Raw genomic sequence first — 19,533 nt, 5'->3', positions numbered from 1 at the left:
TTAATTAGCTAGAAGGTACCATCTGAGTTGAGCATAGTCATCAGTATAATCGGAAATATCTTGGTCGAGAAAGACGAGACTTTCAGAATAAGCACTTAACCTCGTCGTATATTGAGTAATTCGAAAACCAAGCTCCTTAAGATGACCATTATTCGTCATATCCAAGTACATAGCCCCATCACTGAATTTCTTGGTAAACTCGATTAACTCGCCATTCTTATCCTTATAATGCAATGGGAGTGTATGAGAAAGACCAGGTAACGGCATAACATCCATGATTTTCAACCATGAAGTCGCATCATTGTATTCTCGCTTCACCCAGATTTGACATCGAATTTTCCAGTAGTGGAGTAGATTGCAATGCGAGACTGATAGCATACCTTGGTGCTCAAAGATACTGAAACTCTCAACTTTCTCCATGATTGTAATAGCTTCAGGCAACTCCATCGTCTCAAACTTATCGTCAGAGACGTTAAACAGAAGCAATGCTTTGGGACGGAATTTAATGTCCCAAAAAAACCAATGAATAAACCCATTGACAAAACAATTCGCGGAAGTAAGATAGCCATGACTAATAATAGAGTTATCAACCAAATAATCAGCAGAAATAATTCTCCGTGTTCGCTCCTGAACTGAGAAAACCTCAACCAATGGAGTTTCTGTACTTGAAAAATATATTACGACCACCCGATGATCGCTCTTTCGACAATCATAGCCGAATCCCACCACAGATACTGTGTCCCTAATTGTTGTCCTAGGAAGTGTGATGCATTTTTCAAGTATGGGATTCCAAATAAGGATGCAGAGATTATCATTGTTAAAAAGGCACAACAAACCATAGACAGAGCAGAATTGGTGGAAGTAAGGCCATGTATAATCGCAAATCGAATTCTGCTCCTTTAACTTATCCGAATCACGGAATTGAACACAATGCTCGTTATATGTATATCCGTTTTCCGATTTCTTTTCGTAGAGTATTAAGGAATTGGCGTTGTTTTGGGTGTAATGCTTGAGATGTGCAGTCATAAAAGTAGGCGAAACGATAAGGGAGCGCCATGATTTGCAGACACAACGACATTTGCCTAGGGTTTTCACAGGAAGATTCTTAAGGATTTCGAACGATATGTCTTGAGACAAATAAGGGTTTACATCTGACAAAGGAGCGTCCTCTATCATATTCTTCATGCTTGATTTGATTCCAAATTGCATTTGATTTTTATTTATTATTGTTCCGGGTGTAATTCCAGAGCAGATATTTGTTACCACTCGTAGCTCGTAGAATGATGTCCTTGCTTGAATCCTCCTTGCGGTCTCCTGAAACGATGAACAAACTGAGGGCTCGGCTTTGGCCGAGCGTACTCACTCCGACGCTCAAGTCAGTAAACTTAGAGAGAAGTTGTTGTAACTTGGCTAAGAGTGTATTGTAGAGAGATAAGGAAGATATTACCAGATGAATAGTGGTTATTAGGTCAATTTGTGGATCCCTTCCTCAATGGAGTTTGAGGAGTATTTATAGGCTTTCACCTTTTGTCACGTAGTGGCCAAGTGGCTATCAGGTGAAAAGACCGTTGTACCCTCGGCCGATGGACCTGTGGCAGGCTCGCCGAGGGCCTTGGATATGAGTACGCGGATATGTGCCCCGGCTGGCTAGTTGCCTGGCCGGGACCCAAGTGACAGGCCGATGGGCTCCATCGGCTAGACTGTCTGAGTCGTTGACTTTGCTGTGGATATCCTTGACCTTGCTCAATATGTTGACTTGGTCAGCGGTGCAGAATATGCCCCATCAATTTGCCCCCAGCGTAGTCTATGCCGTGGTATGGGCTCCGATGTATGTTGAGCGTATATTCTGCGTAAGTATTTTTGCAAAATTTCTGGTATCGGCTTCTTCTGATGCATCGGCGTGTTTCTTGTTAGGCCGTACCATATCCCCCCTCCACATGGATGCGTAAAGGGTATCCGATGTGGGAAAGAATGTGATTTTGGCCGAGACCAGGGCCGAGAGTGCGGTTATTTTTGATTGCCCCGGCCCGTGCTTCCTGGCTTGGTCGATCATGTGGCCGGCGGATAGCAGGTACCTAGGAATTTGTTGAGGGAGATGAATAGGCGAAGAGATGTGAATGGGCGTGTTGAATACGCTTGGTAACTGTAGCATTGATTGACACTTGACTGTTGCAACGATTGACATTCCGTGGTTGCATGTCTGACACGTGTCTGTTCGCTGATTGGTTGACGCTTCATGGGCGTGCCCTGATTGGTCCTTCTTTGTGGGCTTTTCCCTATAAATAGGGCAGTTATTCCGTGATTTTGGCCACCAAATTCATTTTCTCAAATTTTTCCTCCAAGATCTCCATCTCTCTAAACTTTCAAGGGTTTCCATTTCTTCTAATCTTCAGAGTTTTTGATCCGGCGAGTGTATTTCTTCAAGGTAATCAAACAAACTTTCTTTTATTTCGTTAGTAATTGTTGCGAACATGTCTTCGTTGATCTTTGGACCTAGTAAACTGCGTCGGGGGCCCTAGGTCTCCTTCTCCTGAAGTTGATCCTCAAATTTTGGAGGAATGGGAGGATGACGATTCCTATGGTGATTTTGGTGATGATTTCGGTGATGAAGTGGAAAGGCCTCGTCCTAATGAAGGGAGGCAGTACGTCCTGGATCACGGCGACGCCTGTAAGGTCCGTCTTGACCGTGCTTGGACTCATAAGCTCGCCAGTTGTTCAGGCGACAAATTTTTCGAGGGCCATTTTTTCTTCGGTAGGGGATACAAAATTGTTATCCCTGAGGAGGGTCAGGCCGTTTGTTGCCCTCCACCGGGCCACACCGGCGTGTATATGCGGCATTTGGAGTATGGGCTCCGGTTTCCGCTGAATGGGTACGTTATGGCCATTATTAGAGCCATGAACGTTGCCGTTGCACAACTGCACCCGTTGGCTATGAGGACCATAATCGGCTTTGTCTGGCTCTGTCTCTTCAAGGGAGAGGCCCCAACGGTGAATTTATTCCGCCGGCTTCACCATCTCAAACCATTTTCTGGCCGCGTCGGATGGTACAGTGTGCAAATGGAGCCGGGTTATGTCTCTGTTGACAAACTTTCTTCTTGCAAGGACTGGCAAGGCCGGTGGGTGTACGTTAAGGTGCCGGATGACTATCCGCCGCCTCGCTCCTTCCAAAGACCGAGTTAACTTGCGGTGTGAGACTCAAGGCGGAGCACGATAGATGGGTTTCCGGAAGAAGCTCAAAATGGATGCCAGCAGTGTCTATCTCAAGGAGGATGAGAGGTCGGCACCGAGGCTCTTTGAGGTGGACAAGAGTGGGGTGCCGAAAAGATGGATTCCCCGACGCAGACATCATCCTTCGGGATGAGCCGCTCTGCCATGTCGGCCTCATACCGGCCCTAGCAAAGGGTGAGTGGGGTCGGTGTGAGGCCCATCGCCGTTCTTAATGCTCTTGTTCCTCGAATTTCGATTCATTTCCCCTACCTTAACTCTTGCTTTGTTTCTTTCGCAGATCACTTTGGAACGGACTTGTCTGAGGATATTCTCCGGAGAATGGGGCTGCACAAAGATGGAACCGTTGCTAACTTACATCCCAAGGCTTTAGCCCACGACCGCAGGAAGTCGCCGAGTGATCTTATGGAACAACGGGTGAAGGGCTTGAGCGTGGAGGAGGCTCAGGCGAGGGTCATTAGCGGTGTAGTGCGTCGGACGCGGAAAACGGCATCGACCCCGGTTCCACCTCCTATCCCCCCCCCCCCCCCCCCAAGAAGGTGGAGATTGTTGATATTCCTGATGAGGGGGACTCTGATGCGGAGGGATCTCCCCTCATCCGTAAGAGGAAGAAGATGCCTCTCATCTTTGGCGAGAGAGGTGCCTCCTCCCGCCAAGAAGGCCAAGCATGGTACCTATCTATCCCGTGACTCAAATCTAGCCAGGCTTTTCGATATGTCGATACACGTTGATACCGATGTCTTTATTAAATTTTTGCGAGACCAACCGCGATCGGCTTTTGCTCTCGTTGGGCGGCGGTGGAGGAGGGGTCCTCTGCGCGGCAGTTGGTGATCAAGGCGTCACCGTCAACCCTTCATCCCAGAAGGCTTCCCCCTCCCGGCCCAGCAGCAGTGGTGGTCAAATTGTTACCACCGTCCCTTCATCCCAGAAGGCTTCCGTCTCCCAGCTTATAGAGGAAGGCACGAAGCTAATTAGGGAGCTGGCAAGGTGGAACGTGGCTACCGGTGCTCGTCTCAAGGAGCAGGAGAAGGCCGTGGCTCGAGCTGTTTATGAGCGTAATGCCACTAAACAGGTGGCTGCGTCGGCGAAGCTGGATCTCCTCAATGAGCGGAAGCTTAGGGGAGATGCTGAGAAGGCGCTCTTGGCTGAGAGAAAACTCAGGGAGGACGCTGAAAAGGAGGTCCTTGCTGAGAGAGCCAAGACCGAGGCTGCGCGGGCCGAAGCGCGAAGTCGCTTTGGAGAAGTGTAACCTTGTTCAGGGGCGTGCCGACCTCTATCTCCAGCAGAGGAACGAATCCAAGGGCCTGTTTAAGGCCCAGGCGGAGGTGATTCGGGGCAAAGAGGCCATCATCAAGCAGAAGGAGGAGGACATTGAGATGCTCCAAACCGTCATGCTCCCCAATCTGTGTGCTGAATTCCGGGACTTGGCCGAAGGAGCTGCCAGGGAAGTGATCGAGGAGCTTTTTCCTCTTGATGGTTCCTTTCCGTGGGGCAAATATGACGAGCTGCTTGATGACAAGCTCGCGGCTAAGGAGAAAGCCGTGGCGGAGAGGGCCAAGGAGGCGGTGAGGGCGAAGATTGAGAAGGAGGCGGCCGCGGAGAAAGCTGCTCTTGCTGAGAAGGCTAAGGCGGCCAAGGAGGAAGCTGAGAGAATGAGGGCGGCGATGACGCCGAGGCCAAAGCCGAGGCCGCCAAGAAAGTCTTTGGGTTGCCCATTGAAGAGGATGCGGCTACCGCTGCTGATGGTGAGCAGCGACAGGCATAGGGAGGCGGGCGGTCGTCACCAGGCTCACCCGGCGTATCAGATAGCTTCGGCTCCTCACTAATACCGTGGGCTGCTTGATGAGAACAAGTTTACAGCAGATCTGCTTCAGCTCTCCACATACTACTATGTGCTGTTTGATGAGAACAAGTTTACAGCAGATCTGCTTCAGCTGTTCGGGAGCCAATTGTTAAGCCCTTCCTCTCTGCCATCTTTTGGCGCTTCAAATGATACTCGTAATTTTTGCTTTTCTTTCCTTGTATTTTGTACAACTTTGGTAGGTTGTGTTTTGGTTTATCCCAATGGGGACGGCCGTCATCTCCAGCCTGTAAACTGTTATTATTAATAAGAGTTCGTTTCTTTTGCCTTCGGCATGCCGAGGTCTTTACCTTATTTCTTTTGAGCGTCTCAACGGTATTTAGTGTTTCCACTTTGCCTCTGGCTTGGCCGAGGTCTTTTCTCGTTTTTGCCTAAGTTGCCCTCTTACGTTATTAATTGAGCGTCTCTTTTTGTTTCCGCCTTGGCTTGGCCGAGGCAGTTTAGAGTGTGTATCTCAACTGTTTTTAACGTTTTTAAGGCATTTTGATTTGTTTATCAGCCGTGCTGGCCGCGACTGTCGCGGCATCTGCTTTCTGATGGAGACCGCCGCTCTTGTCGATACGACAGTATGAGTCGGCGTCTGTTACCGGGTAGCGTGTTACGCGGCGTCTACCACTTGGGTGACTGCCACAGCGCTACATTTCTTCATGGAGACCACCGCTCTTGTCTATGACAGTGTGAGCTGGCGTCTGTTCCTGGATAACGTGTTACGCGGCGTCTACCACTTTAAGTGACTGCCAAGCGTCTACTATTTGGGGTGATCGCCACAGCGCTACATTTCTTCATGGAGACCACCGCTCTTGTCCAATTGAGTGTGAGCGGCGTACTGCATTCTGGATAACGTGTTACGCGGCGTCTACCACTTTAAGTGGCTGCCGAAGCGTCTACTATTTGGGGTGACTGCCACAGCGCTACATTTCTTCATGGAGACCACCGCTCTTGTCCAATTGACAGTGTGAGCCGGCGTCTGTTCCTGGATAACGTGTTACGCGGCGTCTACCACTTTAAGTGACTGCCGAAGCGTCTACTATTTGGGGTGACTGCCACAGCGCTACATTTCTTCATGGAGACCACCGCTCTTGTCCAATTGACAGTGTGAGCGGATCTCGGCTTCTTGGTAGAGACTGCCGCTCTTGTCTAGTTGACAGTGTGAGCCGGCGTCTGTTTCTTCATAACGATCGCCACTCCTGTCAATGACAGTGTGAGCCGGCGTCGGCTTCTTCATAACGACCGCCGCTCCTGTCAATGACAGTGTGAGTCGGCGTCGGCTTCTTCATAACGACCGCCGCTCCTGTCAATGACAGTGTGAGTCGGCGTCGGCTTCTTCATAACGACCGCTGCTCCTGTCAGTGACAGTGTGAGCCGGCGTCGGCTTCTTCATAACGACCGCCGCTCCTGTCAGTGACAGTGTGAGCCGGCGTCGGCTTCTTCATAACGACCGCCGCTCCTGTCAATGACAGTGTGAGTCGGCGTCGGCTTCTTCATAACGACCGCCGCTCCTGTCAGTGACAGTGTGAGCCGGCGTCGGCTTCTTCATGACTAGTGACTGTGGAAAAAGAACGTTTTGTTGGGAGACTCGGTCGATTTTACATTAGATATAAAAAAATGCGTCGGGGTGCCCACAGCTATTTTGGACACCTCCGCCGCTACACAAGGTCTACTAGTTCCCTAACGTCTTTTCAGCGGCGCTCCTTCCCTGTCAGCCGTCAGTTGCGTCCATGAGGTCGCCCTCCCGCTTTGAGGATGAGCTCTTCCCCTTCTCCGATTGCTTTGCCACTTTGAGGGATTGCATGTTGCCTCCTCTGGCAGATATCTGGACGTTGACCACCTCGTCCTTCTCGTCCTTGGAGACGAGTTTATGCGCTTCCCCCCGGTCCGAGACGTACACAAGGGTGAGGGCCCGGATGGACATCACTGCGTCGGCATCGCTTAGAGTGACTCGGCCTATGAGAACGTTGTAGGCGGACGAGCCGTCAATGACTACGAACTCGGCTAAGACATTCTTAGCCGCATTCCCCTCACCGAACATCACCGGTAATCTAATTGAACCCAGGGGTACCAGGCCGGCCCCGGAGAAGCTGTATAGTGGATTGGTGCAGGGGCTCAAGTCCTTGATTCTTAGGCCGAGGCTGTGAAAGCACTCCCTGAACATGATGTTCGTGTAGGCGCCTGTGTCAATCAGACACCTCTTTACCAGGTGGTTGGATATGTCCAAGTTGACTACCAGTGGGTCGCTGTGAGGGGCGATGACTCCCCCGTAGTCCTTCCCTCCAATAGTCATATCGGGAATCTTTCGAGGCGGGGTATTTGTGTTGGGCACAAAGTTGATGGCCGACACGGCTCGTTCAGGTGCCGTTTGTGCCCATGAGCCGACCCACCGTTTTCGTTACCTCCGATGACTACATGGATAACTCCTATCCGTTGAAAAACGGATTTCTTATCTGAGCCGCTGGCGTCAGTCTTCTGGCCTTTGGCCACATACTTGTCGAGGCTCCCCTTCCGGATTAGCTCTTCAATGGCATTCTTCAGATGCCGGCAGTTGTCAGTGAGGTGGCCGGTGCTACCGTGGTACTCGCAGTACTGGCTCGAGTCACCGTCTCCTTTTGGCTTGGGAGGCCGTTCCCACTTCTGGCCCTCGCTTCTGCTCAGGGCGAAGACCTCGGCGGCCGATGCGACCAGAGGGGTTTTGTCATGGTAATGCCTTTGGTAAAACATTCCCGAACTCCTCCCGGCGCCCGCCGAGTCCTGTTTCTTGGCAGATCTATCAGACCGTGACCTGTTATTGTCACGGCGTTTCTCATCGGACCGTGACCTGTTATTGTCACGGCGTCTCTCATCCGGGCTATCATCCCGGCGGCTTTTCTTCTCTGAGGGCTCGGCTTCGCTGGGGCCTACCCAGGTTTTGTGGTAATCTTCCACCTTGATGGCCTGGTCGGCCATCTTCCTCGCGGCGTCTAGGCCCAGGCCCCCGTGCTTGATGAGCTCGTCTTTTAAGTTTCCCTTTGGGAGGCCCTTCATTAGTGCGAAAGCCGCCAGTTCGGGGTTGATCTCCCGAATCTGCTGTACCCTGCCGTCGAACCTTTTCACATAGCTTCGTAGAGACTCGCCCTCCTCCTGTTTGATAGTTAGGAGGTCCGATGTCTCCACGGCCTTCCTCTTGTTGCAAGAGTACTGGGCTAAGAAGGCGTCCTTTAGGTCGGCGAAACAGTATACCGAACCGTCGGGAAGCCCCTTGTACCAACTCTGAGCCATCCCATGCAGAGTCGTCGGGAAGACCCGGCACCAGACCTCATCGGGCTGCTCCCATACCGACATGTAAGACTCAAAGGCCTCGACGTGGTCGGTTGGGTCACTGTCTCCTTTGTACGTGAACGCCGGCAATTTCAGCTTAGGTGGCACGGCGGTGTCAAGGACATAATCACTGAGGGGCTGCTTGACCACGTGTCGGATGACACGCGGCGACCGACTCCTCGCATTCCTAGTCCGGCTTCTCTCCTCGTAGCGGGAATGACTCCTTCTTCGACTTGGGCTTCTTCTCCGACTCTCCTGAGTCAGGCTTCGCTGGTTCCCCCGGGGTGTGCCTCGTCGGTGTTGCGGCGACGTTGTCCTCTCCCGAGTGCGAGAAGGACTTATGTTTACCACGACCACTTTGGGCTCCTCCGGCGTCTTGATAGGGTCTGCTTCTCCCAGTGCTCCGTTCAAGTTTCTTGGAATCACGTTCTGGGCCCTGGCCTCCTGGACGGCTTCCGCCGCTCGTGTCGGCGTGCCTGTGTGAGCTGGTGTACTCCCAATTAGGTCCAGGAGTGTCTTCAGTTTTGCTACGTCAACCACCTGTCCCATGATGGTGACCTGGTTGGCGGGCGGCGGTGTGTCCGGTATTATCGGCATTCCGAATTCCGGTTGGACTACTCCGCCGGTGGAGGGTTGTACTACTCCAGAATGGTGAAAAGTATCATCTTGGTAGAACGTGGCTTCGTCGGTTGTGACTACCTCTTGTTGTTTCGACATCTTCTTGGCTTTTTGGGTGGGTTTTTGTGTTTTTGTTTTTGTTGTTTGGGAATGAATGTGACTAGCTTCTAGTGTCTATTTCCCACAGACGGCGCCAATTGTTCCGGGTGTAATTCCAGAGCAGATATTTGTTACCACTCGTAGCTCGTAGAATGATGTCCTTGCTTGAATCCTCCTTGCGGTCTCCTGAAACGATGAACAAACTGAGGGCTCGGCTTTGGCCGAGCGTACTCACTCCGACGCTCAAGTCAGTAAACTTAGAGAGAAGTTGTTGTAACTTGGCTAAGAGTGTATTGTAGAGAGATAAGGAAGATATTACCAGATGAATAGTGGTTATTAGGTCAATTTGTGGATCCCTTCCTCAATGGAGTTTGAGGAGTATTTATAGGCTTTCACCTTTTGTCACGTAGTGGCCAAGTGGCCAAGTGGCTATCAGGTGGAAAGACCGTTGTACCCTCGGCCGATGGACCTGTGGCAGGCTCGCCGAGGGCCTTGGATATGAGTACGCGGATATGTGCCCCGGCTGGCTAGTTGCCTGGCCGGGACCCAAGTGACAGGCCGATGGGCTCCATCGGCTAGACTGTCTGAGTCGTTGACTTTGCTGTGGATATCCTTGACCTTGCTCAATATGTTGACTTGGTCAGCGGTGCAGAATATGCCCCATCAATTATGAAACGATATTTGGGGAGAAATTCATAAAGCGAATTGTTTTATTATTATAGTTCGTTCGTGTCTCAATACAATCGATAAGTACGTATATATAGACTCAAATGTAAACCTAGTATCTCCTATCAATGAAAACACTATATAATATAATATCAATATTATTCGCTACGATATAACGATATCTTAACATGTCGATATCGTAACAATATAATTTTCTTTTACAACAAAGTATCCTATTCAACCTAAGCCAAGCTAACTTCCCAAAAAAAATTAAACAACCGAATAACATATTTCATATAACCTATATAACCTAATTCTGGTATAAAAAAAAGTTTTGTAAAGTGTTATGTTAAACCAAGCAGGGGCAAAGCTAGGATTTAAAATATGGGATAGCAAAAAAAATTTCGAGTAATCTTGTTTTGTAAAATTAAAGGTCGCAATTTGCAGAATGGTTTTAACTTATAATACATCAGAGGGGAAAAAAAGAATAAAAACATTTGAAAAAGGGATAGAAGTCATAAAACCCATATGATGTAGTGGAACAAGTCAACAATTTTAACCACTGAGCTATTGGTATCTTCTTGTATTTTTATTGCGCTTATTAATATTTAGCTGCTTCGTCAATATTCTAGCTATTTTGGGATAGCATAATTTAATTTTTAAACCGATTCTTTTGGATTTGGGGTAGCGAAGGCTACCCTTTGCAACAAGGTAGCTTCGCCCCTGAAACCAAGTGATATTTTACCTAAATAATATCAACCAAAAACCACTTTTCCATAATATAAGGACATGGAGGTATCCGTTTATAAGGTTATACAATACAATGTTTTATTGCAAAACCATAGAGACTTAGCCATCCGTATTATAGCATGATGTTAGATGGTACGGACAAGTTTAAGACCGTTATATGGATCGTTATTGTGAAACTAATTAATTAGTTATATCTGTCTTCTTGATATATGATATGTTTCACAACTTAAACACAGAATATTTACATGTGAATTTTCATTTTCTTGTCTCCATCGAATATACTACATCATCGTTAGGAATAATGTACGATAAATAACCAAGTTAAAGTAGATTAGCACAAAAAAAAAAAAAAGAGGTTTTTCATTAGGTAGGATGTACGATGACATAATACGCCAAATACCTCAGAAACATTTTCTAACCCAAACTACAACACCAGAATAGACTCGCATAGTAAAGCTCATAAATAACAATTGAACTAATTAAAATAAGCAATTGAACTAAAACCCATATTCGAACATCATTAGTCTCAACATAAAATCATCAATCGTTGATGAAATTCCATCCAAAAGTAATCATCAAATAAACATTCAGCAACCTGCTTGATAAAACCAAATGAATCAATACAAAACAAAAACACAACTTTGTTAATTTACCATTGCATACGAAATTAAAGCCTTATAAGAAAAATTAACTTACAGTTTTTAAACTTTATGTATCGATCAACTTTATCTTTGTATTCTAGAAAGCCGCCGCGCGAGTTGAGTCCGGCCTATATTTTTTTTTCTTTTTTTTTTTTGACAACGATGGGTCCGGCCTATAAACAAACGTATTACAAACATTTTTTTTTTCTTTGCAAATTTTTCTTCCGCGACATCAAACAAAAGCAAGTATTCGCCAAGGGAATAACTGAACTCATTTCTTTTAGTAAGAATCAGCCAATAAATAACTCCATTATGAAAGCAGTGTGAAGAGGAAACATTATTGATTGAGTTATCAACCAAATATTTAGCGGAAATTGTCCTCCATATTCGTTCCTGAACAGAATAAACCTCGACCAATGGCGTGTTTGCATCCAAATAACTAATTTTCACCACACGATGGTCATACATCCCATAATCATAGCCAAATCCCAACACAGAATTATTTCCCGTAAATGTGGAGTTAGGAAGTTTAACGGATTTCTTAATCAAGGGATTCCATATCAAGATACGGTCACTCGGATTAAGATATTTACATTCAGAGACGCACAATAAACCATTAACAGACCCAACAAAATAAAAGGAGGACAATGTTAACCCATGACGCGGTACTAGAAAAGGGCAAACTGAGGTGTGGAGTGTATTCCCTTGTTTCAACATATCTAATTAAGGAATTTGCATCGTTTCGAGTGTAATGTTTAAGGTGTGCAGCCATAAAAGAAGGAGAAACTATAAGGGAATGCCATGATTTGCAAACACAACGACATTTGCCTAGGGTTTTTACAGGAAGATTCTTAAGGATTTCAAGCCACATGTCTTGAGAGAAACACGGGTTTACGTCCGACATTATTTATTTTTAGTAGATAGAACAAAAATGTGAGAGATAGATCGATAGATTGAGAAACATCAGAGTATTTAAAGTAGTAAAAGGAACTAAAAGGACTTTTGGTTTACTCTATGTGTGAAGAGGTTGACATTGGAAATGATCAAATGAATAGTTTTAATCAATAAATAAGTTCCAATTATCTCATCTTTCATTAATTCTCAAACAGACGATCCAAATTCTCAAATAAGATAATTGGACAGAATTTACGACGCTGTTATAATAAGTAGTACTTTTTTTTTTTTAAACCGAAGTCAAACCGTTTTTTTAATAAAAACGGACCGTCTAACAATGTCAAACCGTTTTTCACTATAATTTCTGTATATTTTTGTTGCGGAGTATTACTTTACTATCACGCATAAGTGTGACACTGTGACCGTGAGGCTCATAAATTACTGCGACACAATTGTATACAGTACAATAATCTTGTGGCCTTTTGGTTTCTTAACTGTTCACCTTATTTAAAACCGTTATACCTATTATTATTTTGAAATTTAGGCTCCGTTTTGCAAGACATTTCAAATACCTATTTTGACTGAAGTAGCTTTTTTGATAAAAATTTCAGGTAGATTATTTTTCTGGAAGTATTTGGCAAGTAGCTTATTTGCTCAAATAAGGTACGTACCTGATTCTTGGTAATATTACCTTTTTACCCCTTTAATTTATAATATATTAAATAATTATTATGTCCTTTTACGTCATTTTATAAAAATAAGGTACCTTTTCGGTTAGTTTGCCAAACATTTATTTATATAACCAGTCAGTCACCTTATCAGGTCGTAAATTTAAGTTACCTTATCATCTACCTTTTCAGGTTTCAGTTAGCTTTTCAGTTTCCAGTACCTTTTTGAGTTTCAACTATCTTTTCAGTTTGTTTTACCAAACAGAGCCTTACTAGGGTAACTAAATCATTCCGAGTACTCTTCTTGAATCTTGATAAAAGGTACTATAATTCGTACTTATGATTTATAAGAATGCGTATTACAGCTTTACCTGATCGGGAAATTTGTATTTTCAATTTATCTAGTTTAATATAATTCGTACTTAAATTCCAATTCTAGTACAACGATAAATGATTTAATTCCAATATATCAAATTTAGCAACGCATAATAAACTTGGAACACAATGAAGAAGCGACGTTTGAGTTAATCATCTGAGTTAAGATCGGTGTCTTCATCGAGCAATACGAGACTGACTATCAGTAAATGCAGCAAACTTAGAAGTTACATGTCGATACAGACCAAGCTCAATAAATTGTCTCGTCATTAGATCATAGGATAGCAACATTCGATCAGTTGTCCTAGAAAACCCGAATAGCTTAGCATCCTTGCCCAAGTACTCAAATGGACCCGTAAAAATAGGATGTTGCACTACAAGATTCAATATCATACACCAAGACGACTCTTCTTCTTTAACCCAAATTTGACATTTCGCAGACGTGGAACTGGTGGATAAATGTTCCACAACAAGCCATGGATGGACCCAACAATGTAAGAGCGTTGCCTTTTAAGACAATCTATCTTGAAGGGGTAAATTGAGGTGTGACATCGTTGAGTGGGGACGCGACCCGACTCGAGAAAGAAAAGGTATTGCTCGTGATCCGGGCTGTTATCTAAAATGTGGCGGTAGAGAAGCAAAGAATTCGTGTCGTTTTGGGTGTAATGCTTAAGGTGTGATGTCATAAAAGAAGGGGAAACAATTAGAGAATGCCATAATTTGCAGACACAACGACATTTGTCTAAGGTTTTGACAGGTAGGGATTCTTAAGGATTTCGAACCACATGTCTTCAGAAAAACATGGATTTATGTCGGACATTTTTAGTAGGTAGTAGTAGCGATTCTAGTGAAATAAATAACTAAGCATGTATGTAGTTGAAATTTGAAGTAGTTGGTGCATTAAACAAGCACGCATGCATGCATGAGGCTCCGTCCCGGTCATTTGTTGTCCTTTGGTTTTGGCACAAAGACCAAGGAAAGAGTAGAGAACCAATTACTAAATGACATGTGGATGAAATTGAGTGTGAATGACCAATTTGTTTATCAAATGTAATCCTAAAATAGAAAGGACAACAATTCACTGAGACACCTAAAAATGGAAAAGGACAACAAATGACCGGGATAGAGGGAGTAAGTTTTAATCTGCATAGCATTTTGGTTCTCAATAATTGTGCAGAAAAACATAATTTGGGTCAACATTTTCCAGTACAAAAAAAAAAGTATTCAAGGTAGAAGGAAGATCGCTCATTGGCCTGGTAAAATATTGGATCGAGTCGGGTTTGTATTCGTGTCACATGTAAACGAGTTGCGAACCGTTCAACCTCATTCTATCTCAGATAAATCTCGTGTCCGTATTCGTGTTAACCAAATTACATAAATCAGTCGTCAAGCCCCAAGCCGATACTGAACCTCTCTCATTAATAGCCTAGAGCGATACATCTTTAAGACACCAAACCCCGACAGATACACGACAACACGGTAAGCCGACACTCTCTTTTAACGGACACCGAAAGTTCCCATGCAATAATTGCATACTGCCTATGCAGTGAGTCGAACCCGGAACCTCGCAATTCATGCCCATACTCATAGTCATATGCATGATGCATCAATGAAAAAACAAAATGTGAAGGCGATTTCAACATTAGCTACTCAACTAGTCTGCTTCATTCAAAATAAAAGCTTAAATTCGAATTCTACTACAACGATAAACGATTCAATTCCATTATGACAACTTAGGAAATATAGTCCGTATAATTCATCCCTATGACTCGATTGAACAACGCATAACCCACTTGAAACATAATGAAGAAGTGACGTTTGGGTTGTAAATTCTCACCATCTTCAGTATACAATCCTGCATAAGATAATTGCGTATAAGAATGGTCTTTCGGGCAAAAATAATTAACATAAGAAACGCACAACAAACCGTTAACGGACCCAACAAATTTAAAGCCGGGCAGCCAAGTTTGAGGTATATCGAAAGGGCAAATAGAGGTATGAAGTCTATTCCCTTGTTTCAGCATATCTAAATCACGGAAGAGACTAATTTGGTGAACATATCTAGATGTTTTTGAACTCTCAACAATCTCTTTGTACAGAATTATCGAATTGGCATCGTTTCGCGTGTAATGCTTAAGATGTGCAGCCATAAAAGAAGGCGAAACAATAAGGGAACGCCATGATTTGCATACACATCGACATTTGCCTAAGGTTTTTACGGGAAGTTCCTTGAATATTTCGAGCCATAAATCTTGAGAAATATACGGATTTACGGGAAGTTCCTTGCCCAAGAGACCGTATCTGGATATGGAATCCTTTAATTCAGAAATCCATTAGACTTCCTAAATCTAAAACGGATTTAGAGTTTATAGTGGGATTCGGCTATGATTATCAGAAGAATGATCACCGAGTGGTAAAAATTAGTTATTCGACTACAAAATGGCCATTTTTGGTAGAGGTTTATTCGGTTCAGGAACGAACATGGAGGATTATTTGCACTAAATATTTGATTGATAACTCGATCAATTGGGTGTCTTCTTCTCATTGCTTTATGAATGAAGTTATTCATTGGCGTGCTCAAGGCAAATGGATGCTTTTGTTTAATGTGTCGGAAGAAACGTTTTCAAAGATGGTATTGCCCGAAGAACTTGTAAACAGATGCATAGGTGATTTCGGTCTATTTGAGTATAAAGGTAAGTTATCGGTGTCCCATTGTGGAACCATGTCGTGTGAAACCAAAGTTTCAGCACATTGTCAAATGGAAAATGAAAGGGCGCCACCGGGTGACACCCAATTTGGGCGCCACCCTCTCACATGGGGTGAGTGGGGACCCCTTCAATTAAAAATGGTTGTGAGAGGGTGACACCCAATTTGGGCGTCACCCGGTGGCGCCCTATCACAAATCTGGGATAGTGGGTGAAACGAGACTATAATGTGGATAGTTCATGGTACAAAATCTTGTTTGTTGAAAAGTTACGCGACTTTTACTGTATTGGTACATTCGAATACTTGGGAGACAACGAGGAGTTAATCGGGTTTGCTAAGCACGACAGTAAAGAGCTGGTGTCCTATGATCCCAAGACTGAGCAAATGACGGAGCTTGGTCATCGTGCAAGTGAATCGACCAAGTTTAGTGCTTTTTCCGAGAGTCTTATATTGCTTGACCAAAAGATTGACGATCTCACTGCTGATGAACTTGAAAGGTATGTACATCCAAAACGAACTAAAATAACTTTGCTAGTTGATAATTTTACAATATTTGCTATAAATTTGTATACAGGTCTGTTGGCAATTGTCGTCACTATCTAGATCATTTGTTTGCTAACTTGAATCACGATGAGGACGACCAAGTTGATTAATTCAGAAAAATGGTAGAAGAAGATCAGAATAGTGTAAGTTACTCCATAAATTCTTAATAGTTGGTCATTTTTCGAGCGCATTTGGAAAATAATTGGATTTATTTGTACTGTGATGATGCATTTGTTTTTTTTATCAAGCAGGCTGATCATTTCTCGACGCTTATATACATTTCGAATGGAGTTCCTCAAGGATCGGTGCCATAAGCCATGTTATGGAAGCTGTTTTTCAAATATTCGAATATCGTTTTAAGTTCTACTTGTATTTGACGATCTATGATATAATTACCCTAGTAAAATGTACTGAGCATTCATTTTATAGTGATTCTCTATTTAACGATCTTAAGCAAGAGCAACAGTTTAAAAATACACGAGATGGATAAGAATAGGCTACACGGTCACACTTACGTGATAAATGAAACGTATAAATTAGTATTGTATAACACCGTGGTATACTGTATCCAACTGTCTTATTTGAGCATTTAGACAGTCTCATTTGATAATTGGGACAAATTTATTGATTAAAACCAATAATTTGATCATTTCCAATGTCCAACATACTTCTTGGAAATATTGATACAGAATTATAGGAAATTACAAATAGCTGCAGGAAGTAATTATTAAAACGATACAACCACATAGATACATGCTTGTTTAATGCACCAAATCCTTCTTTTACCTTAAATACTCTGATGTTGCTCACTTCATCGATTTATCTCACATTTTCATATTATTAAAAATGTCGGACGTATATCCATGTATTTCTGAAGACATATGGTTCGAAATATTCAAGGAACTTCCTGTAAAAACCTTAGGCAAATGTCGTTGTGTTTGCAAATCATGGCATTCCCTCATTGTCTCCCCTTCTTTTATGGCTTCACACCTTAAGCATTACACTCGAAACAACTCCAATTCTTTACTTCTAAATGCTCAAATAAGACAGTTGGACACAGTAAGCAAAAGAAGGGCACTTGTTTGGTCCGCAATGACAGTGAATCTTATGTACACAAGTCTAAGCTTGACTCGCTTCAGTTTGGTGTTGATGATGGTGAGTTTTGTTGGTTGCTCATGAAGCATTACCATGAAATTAAGGTTAGTGGCCGGCTGTGAAGTTGTGTTTGTTCCCTTAAATCAGAAATATATACCTATACCTCAGCAGCATGCTGGTATCGCTGTGATGCCATGACCGATTATGCCCGTCCAAGTTGCTGTTAGTACAAAATAATGTCATTATGCATCAATGAAAATATGATACTCCATAAGAAGAAAATCTCAACACCAGCAATTCCAAAAAACTTCAAATGAAAATTTAAACTTCAAAATCTAGTACAAAACCGATAAAATTTCAAAATGACAACAGCTTAATAGAAACCGGTCTAAAAGGAGTATAGGAAAAAAAAAACAGAGTAAATTGAACTAAAAACGATATTCAAAAATTCGAAAATCCGCTTCCACAGCATGTCACCGATCCAAGATGAAGTCCAATCCAAGTGCAAACATCGGATCACCAAAGAAATATTCTAGGTATTGACGATTTGACGGAGTATTATCGACAGGCCTGTATACAAATGTATAGCAAACATTGTAAAATTATAAGCTAAGGAAACTAACATCTGCAAATAGGATAAAGTGGTTTTAGGCCGCTTTGGATATACCTTCCGAGTTCATCAGCAGTGAGATCGTCAATCTTTTGGTCAATCAGTGTAAGACTCTCCGAAAAGGCTCTGAACTTCGTTGAGTCACTAATTCCGTAAAGACCAAGGTCTGTAATTTGCTTTGTCTTGTGATCATAGGATACCAACTCTCGACTGCCTTCCTTAGCGAACCCAATTAATTCCTCGTTGTCTCCCAAGTATTCGAATGTACCAATACTGTAAAACTTAGGTAACATTTCAACAAACAAGATTTTGTACCATGAACTATCCACATTATAGTCAAGTTTCACCCATATTTGACAACGTGCTGAAACATTGAGGTCACGTGACATGGTTTCGCAATTGGACACTGATAACTTGCCTTTGTACTCGAATAGACCAAAATCACCTACGCGTCTTCTTGACATCTCGTTTACAAGTTCTTCAGGCAATGCCATCTTCGCAAATGTTTCTTCCGACACATTAAACAAAAGCATCCATTTGTCTCGAGCACGCCAATGAATAGCTCCATTCACAAAGCAATGAGAACCAGACGCCGGATGCATCGAGTTATCAACCAAATATTTAGCGCAAATAGTCTTCCATGTTCGTTCTTGAACAGAGTAAACTTCTACCAAATATTCCATTTTTGTAGGCCAAAGACTAATTTTCACCACCCGATGATCATTTCTCCGACCATCATAGCCGAATCCCACGTCCATAGAATCTCCTTCCGATCCGGATTTTGGAAGTTTAATGGATTTCTGAATTAAGGGATTCCATATCAAGATACGGTCAACATGACCATTATCAGAGATGCACAACAAACCATTAACGGATCCCACAAAATAAAAGCCGGACGACAACCAACTACGAGGTATAACGAAAGGGCAAATTGAGATGTGAAGTCTATTGCCTAGTTTTAACTGAAGTACATCACGAAAGAAAATACACTGCTCGAATTTTTCGTTTCTTGAACGCTTTGAAATCTCTCGACATAAAATTAAGGAATTGGCTTCGTTTTGGGTGTAATGCTTAAGGTGTGCAGCCATAAAAGAAGGAGAAACAATAAGGGAATGCCATGATTTGCAAACACAACGACATTTGCCTAATGACTTTACAGGAAGATTCTTAAGGATTTCAAACCATATGTCTTCAGAAAAACAAGGATTTACGTCTGACATTTTGTGTAGATGGTAGTGATTCTAGTGAAATAAAATTCAAATAAAAATCAGAGTATTTAAGGTAGTTGAAGGAGTTGGTGCATTAACTACGCATGCATGTATCTGCTTGAATCGATTGAAGTGCAGGACATTTTGGTTCCCAATAATTATGATAATTAACTTTGTATAATTATTTCCAAGAAGTATGTGGGCTTTTCGTTGAACATAAAAAGTTCTAGAAAAATTAATTTCTTTGGTAATATATAGTAGCCTATTTATTGCATGTGGTGTT

General features: G+C 43.4%; 2 protein-coding genes across 2 annotated transcripts; both read right to left on the bottom strand.

Annotated features, from left to right (window-relative positions):
* On the bottom strand, positions 1-1,185 carry LOC141627494 (F-box/kelch-repeat protein At3g23880-like). The gene has a single exon (XM_074440741.1). It carries the CDS (start codon positions 1,183-1,185, stop codon positions 1-3), a length of 1,185 nt encoding a protein of 394 aa, XP_074296842.1.
* Positions 1,186-17,905: 16,720 nt separating this feature from the next.
* On the bottom strand, positions 17,906-19,262 carry LOC141627486 (F-box/kelch-repeat protein At3g06240-like). The gene is made up of 2 exons (XM_074440736.1): positions 18,100-19,262; positions 17,906-18,002 (listed from the first exon to the last, which is right to left on the bottom strand). The coding sequence occupies exons 1-2, from the start codon at positions 19,260-19,262 to the stop codon at positions 17,906-17,908; spliced, it is 1,260 nt and encodes a 419-aa protein (XP_074296837.1).
* Between the last annotated feature and the right edge of the window lie 271 nt (positions 19,263-19,533).

The sequence above is a fragment of the Silene latifolia genome, chromosome 2 (genome assembly GCF_048544455.1).
Source record: "Silene latifolia isolate original U9 population chromosome 2, ASM4854445v1, whole genome shotgun sequence".
NCBI lineage: Eukaryota > Viridiplantae > Streptophyta > Magnoliopsida > Caryophyllales > Caryophyllaceae > Silene > Silene latifolia.
This window is presented reverse-complemented; position numbering and strand designations above follow the sequence as displayed.

Bases quoted from the DNA above. Each gene is read 5' to 3' on its own strand.
- LOC141627494 (XM_074440741.1), bottom strand. From the start codon at position 1,185: ATGAAGAATATGATAGAGGACGCTCCTTTGTCAGATGTAAACCCTTAT.
- LOC141627486 (XM_074440736.1), bottom strand. From the start codon at position 19,262: ATGTCAGACGTAAATCCTTGTTTTTCTGAAGACATATGGTTTGAAATC. The intron at 18,003-18,099 runs GTATATCCAAAG...ATTTGTATACAG, and splicing joins ACTGCTGATGAACTCGGAAG to GCCTGTCGATAATACTCCGT.